This window comes from Sinocyclocheilus grahami, unplaced genomic scaffold, assembly GCF_001515645.1.
Source record: "Sinocyclocheilus grahami isolate Dianchi unplaced genomic scaffold, SAMN03320097.WGS_v1.1 scaffold785.1, whole genome shotgun sequence".
Lineage (NCBI taxonomy): Eukaryota > Metazoa > Chordata > Actinopteri > Cypriniformes > Cyprinidae > Sinocyclocheilus > Sinocyclocheilus grahami.
Genome location: NW_015505964.1, coordinates 485,629 through 491,031, shown reverse-complemented (window position 1 = coordinate 491,031; position 5,403 = coordinate 485,629). Strand labels below are relative to the sequence as shown.

General features: G+C 41.0%; 1 protein-coding gene and 1 long non-coding RNA gene across 2 annotated transcripts in view; one reads left to right on the top strand and one right to left on the bottom strand.

The window, feature by feature from the left end:
- arhgap23b (Rho GTPase activating protein 23b) overlaps window positions 1-5,403 on the top strand; it is a 69,564-nt gene that overhangs the window by 26,101 nt on the left and 38,060 nt on the right. Inside the window, exons 13-14 of the mRNA XM_016246108.1 lie at window positions 3,445-3,486; window positions 3,695-3,788. Of these exons, the coding sequence (XP_016101594.1) occupies window positions 3,445-3,486; window positions 3,695-3,788 (136 nt within the window). The remainder of the gene's footprint in view (window positions 1-3,444; window positions 3,487-3,694; window positions 3,789-5,403) is intronic.
- Window positions 2,436-2,767, bottom strand: LOC107561642 (uncharacterized). The gene is made up of 2 exons (XR_001605878.1): window positions 2,634-2,767; window positions 2,436-2,538 (listed from the first exon to the last, which is right to left on the bottom strand). It is a non-coding gene; the product is annotated as an uncharacterized lncRNA (long non-coding RNA).

The following is a 5,403-nucleotide window of genomic DNA, read 5'->3' as shown; positions in this document are numbered from 1 at the left end:
ACGCTCCAATCAGTGAGGTCAAAACAAGCTTGTAAATCCTGCTCTGCTTCATTAGTCCATCTTTTTACAGTCCTTAATACAGGTTTAGCTGATTTCAGTTTCTGCCTGTAGGTCAGTATAAGATGAACCAAACAGTGATCAGAGAGCCCCAAAGCTGTTCGTGGAACAGAGTGATATGCATTCTTTATTGTGGTGTAACAGTGATCCAATATATTACTGTCTCTGGTGGGACATGTGATGTGCTGTCTGTATTTTGGCAGTTCACGGGAGAGATTTGCTTTATTAAAGTCCCCGAGAATGATTAAAACAGAGTCCGGGTGTTGTTGTTCTGTCTCTGTGATCTGATCAGCGAGTTTCTGTAAAGCGGAGCTCACGTGCGCTTGCAGAGGAATGTAGACACTGACGAGAATGAATGAGTAAAACTCCCGCGGCGAGTAGAACAGTTACATCTGTACACCATCTCTCATTGATGTGAAAGCATGTCCCGCCGCCGTGTGATTTCCTCGTTGATTCTGCGGGTGAGCTCCTTCAGTGGAGACCAATCCAAACCCAGCTCTTGCACAGCTTTAGACAGTACATGGAACAGTTCGGCATCCATGCCTGTGCTGGCTGCACTGGGCTCTGCAGATGGCAAGGGGGCGGGGTCGAAAGACGAGCGCATCTGAAGCAGCCAGAGACATGCTGTCGTCCATGGCGTCACACTCGCTCCCACCGAACGAGACCAGATCGCTCACAGCCACAGAGGGATGCTGGTCCAGATGAGAGAAGAGGTAGGGTGAAGCCTCTCTATGTGGAGAAAGTGAGGCATGTGGGGGCTCAGCCAACGTGGGCTCACTCGTCACCGAGCACCGAGATCCTCTGCCCCGCTGCTTTTTCCTCACAGGCTCCTGGGAGGAAGAAAGCAGGAGGGTGCAATGGTCGGAGTCGCTTTCTGAAAAGAGGGCGAGACTCATATCCTCGCAATGCGGACATTCCCTCTCAGTGAGTGCAGCTTCAGCGTGGGCAGCGCCCAAGCATGATACGCACTCGCTGTGACCATCAGCGGCAGTAGCGGCGTGGCATTTGAAACAAAGCTTTCTCTATAGAAATCACCAGATAGCGGCAGGGGACCGGGAAGACCGCAGCTGCTGCAGACGCTGAAGGTGGCTGAAAAGCGGCAAAGTCAGCCGAGCAGGAATATCCACTGCGAGGCTTGTTCACAGCGAAGGCTATGAGTCTCGTAGAGCGAAGATCTTGCAGTCGTGGCTGAAGGAGAAGAAATCTGAGGATCCTATGGCAAAGTGCCCGCTTATATAGCCAGATGCCCCGCCCATTCTGGCGGGCTCTGTCGGGCTTTGTCACCATAGGCTCGTGCAGCTCCGCTTCATTTTTTAATTCACTGCATGAACCAATGGCCGTGCAGTTACACTGCGTTATTGAAAAGGCTTCAGTATTCGGATAATAAGGAGTTTTCCCCATAGCGTCTTAGCAGACACAGTACGAGTGAAGTATCGATATGGGACTAATAATAAGGCTAACGATAAAAAATAAAATAAAATCAAGCTGTCATTTCATGAACTCTTGGGGGCCCCCTAAGTGACCACTTAGTTCACTTATGCCTTTGGCCGGCTCTGATCTAGTGATTGATTGACAGACAGAACACTTGATTACATACAATGATGATACGTTAAGGGGTGTGTCGAGGAGATCCCGATACTTCCGATTTCAAATTTGGGTGTTTCAGAAGGGTAGAAAATGTTAATTCATATTTTAACCTGATAACCTGCACCTGGAAGCCGGCACACTGAACACTCTTTGTTTGCACGTGTCAATGTTTACGAATAGATTAAATGAAAAGGGACATAATTAATCTTGACAAACAATATATAATTCTAAAGGTCTAAGCCTCAAGCATCAACGATAGATCTCTGTTTTTCAATGGAAAGCTTATAAGGAATGTATTTGCTAAATGTGTGTAAGCAGTACACATCAAAACATGCATAATCAAAACGCAGTATGTACCAGATTCATCGTAATAATGAGACAAACGCATCCACTGCTGTAAATCCTGGTGTAGTTAGAAAGGCAAAGGTCCACTGAACAAAATCCCATAGAGCAACTTTAGTCCAACGAAACAATAGCGTTGTAATATGGATGGTTATTCCTTTGTTTACGTCTCATTTCTTCGGGGACAGTTACTGTTTGTATCGGGTATGGAATAACTTATGCTCAAAAAACTGCGTCTTGGTATTAAAAAACAACATGGTTTTGTAGCATTCACTGTCACAAACAGAATGAGACCATCCACTAAAAAAAATTGAAAGGTAGGCGGAATCTTGTTTGTTTGAATTCTGGCACTCTCTTGTGACGGCTCGTGATGCACGCTGTGACGCACCTGTCATCTGTTGGGGACATAACTTAGCAATCGGCTTTTTGCGCAAATAATTATTTTTTCCCCTATTCAACATTTTTCATATATGTGTGTGTGCTTTGTGGGGAATGTGGCTGTATCTGTATGATTATCATCTCTATGACCGCACATCAGCGTGTGATTACTGACTGAATGACCAGCTATCAGTTTGAATGCTGTCTATATGAACGGCCATAAGGGAGACTATTGACATATGACCGGCCATCATCATGTGATTACTGACTGCATGACCAGCAATCAGTGTGAATGCTGTATGTCTGGCAATCAGAGTATGTACTTGACATACAAAGCTAATTCTTTTTTTCTTTTTATTACTCAAAAATTATTCTTATTGTATTTTTCTAGTGCTCAAATAAATCACTTATACAAGGTCTAAGATTCAGTCTATTATTTTATAATTGAAAGTATGCAGTGGTATGTATAATGACTAAAATAGTTTGTAGAACCCTTAAATTCGGTGGCTATTTTTCCTCAAAAAGGGGGTGGGGGGGACTAGACATACTAGAAAAATGGCTGCAGGAATCTTACTTTTCATGGTATCTTCTTCAAATTTGAAATATAAACTCATGAGACATGTGACTTTAAACCCATTACTTTTCTGGATTGCTCAAGGACTGATTTTTTTGGAAAAAGAAAGAGCATTATCAACTCTGGATGATGGATAGTAAAGCATAAAGTGTCTTCTTTCCAAAGATACCTAAATTGAGTGCATAGCACACTGTTGTCAGGAACTGCTACCATTTAAAGTTAGGTAGGCCATTTTCAGCTGAGTCCCAAAATGGGGGGAGCAGGTTGACAGGTTAAACTGGAGAGTTTTGAGTTCTGAAACTTGCAGTATTATTAAAGAGTAACCTATTGTATGTGTAATGTCCATTTCATGACCCCAAAATTATTTATTTTCCTTATGCCACAAATGCCATTCATGGAGCTGAACTTGTAATGAAGCTGGAACATTCCCTAAATGTTAACAGAGTTAACATAATAAAATATATCCCGTCTTTAAATGTTTTTCTTTGTTTGTTTGTTTTTTGCAGCATACGTGGTTCTTCAGTGATGAGCTGGATAAGGAAGAGAAGGTACATACTGCCTTTTATAACCATTTGAAATATTTCACACTTGAGATTACCCAATAAACAGTCTTTGGTCTCTCTCTTATCATCATTTTAATCTGTTAAAATTACAGTTTATTATCTAATACATGTGATGGTCAGGGGCACGAGGGGCATGGACAGGGCACTTCAAAAACTCAGCAAACTCATCCATATGGTGATGTTTTCCCTACAGACACCAGAGGACCAGCAGGACATAGAGCCTGTTCCAAATATTGACCACCTCCTGTCTAACATTGGTAGGACGTTGTTGTTAAAAGACACCTCAGGTAAGAGATACTGACATGAGATGAGCTTGTTGGCACAGGTGTATGTTTACATGTAAAAAAACAACAACAAAAAACAAGTTGAGATGTGAAGAGCTTGTTTCTAACACCAAGCCTTCATGGAATCCTGCTTCTCATCCTGTATTATTTTTCTAACTGGGGGATGGTTTTCACTGTAATCTCCATTTAACCTTCCTCTTTTTAAACTCCTACTTCATCTGGTCTCTGTGCATGTCACCATATTCTAATTTGTTGAGATAGTGAATTGGTGGGTTTTTGTTAAATGTGAGCCAAAATCATCACAATTAAAAGAACCAAAGACTTAAACTACTTCAGTCTGTGTGCATTGAATTTATTTAATACACAAGTTTTACAATTTCAGTTGAATTACTGAAATAAATGAACTTTTCCACGACATTCTAATTTACTGAGATGCACCTGTATGTCAGTTGACAGACTAATCACAACAGTGATGCCTGAGTCAATATACAGTTAAAGTCAATATACAGCATGAATAAAGATACAGTGATGCCTGTTTTCCACCCAAGTTTCTGTATTACATACTTCCAACAGATTCCAACATATTGTTACTAAATATGCGTTAAGTAGAAAAGAATAGCACAAGAACAACAATTTGGAGTACAGGTGATCTTTAAAGGGTTAGTTCACCCAAAAAATTAATTACTCATACCTCATGTTGTTCCAAACCCACAAGACCTTCATTCATCTTTGGAACACAAATTAAGATAATTTTGATGAAATCCGAGAGCTTTAAATTCTGACCCTGCATAAACAGCATTGCAACTACCATGTTCAAGGCCCAAAAAGGTTGTAAGGACATCATTAAAATAGTCCATGTGACATCAGTGGTTCAACCGTAATGTTATGTAGCTACGAGAATACTTTGTGCGCAAAGAAAACAAAAATAAAGACTTTATTCAATAATTCTTCTCCCCCGAGTCACTGTCCTCCGCCATTATGGAGAGTAACATGACGCATGTGCGTGCTTTCCGCTGCTTGTAAACAAGGTGCAGCGCATGCGTGTTCTACGTCAGCAGCACCACGCGCATGACTACAAATGTGTGGATGAATTGAGGTGAAACCTCTACAATTATTGAAATGAAGTCATACAGTTAAACTTTATCAACAACATATCAACCATGATTTTGTTATTCGGAGTCCCAAATGAAAACAATTTCTAACTGTAAACCTGTAACTCCTGTACTAAGCCCTTGCAAAAAGATCAGGGTAGGAATGTTGGAAAATAAATCTAAAAGATTAAGAGGCAACAGCTACTTACATAACCAAGCTTGATCCTGGTGTCAACCCAGTATGGGAATAGGGAGATGATTCCCTTCGCATATTCTTCCTTTAAACTTCGGGAAGGGCTTGTTCTACACACACAAACATAAACCATAAACCATAAAACATAAACCAATTACAACCCATAACATCATAAACATCAATTTACAAAGCACTGTATAAACAACCTACCCATGTTCATTTGTCAAATGTGCTGCCAAGATTTTTCACCATTTCATGTGGGGGGGGGGGATGTAATATTGAGCAGAGATGAGAAATTGACAAGTGAATATAGTTCGAAATATCTTTAATATTT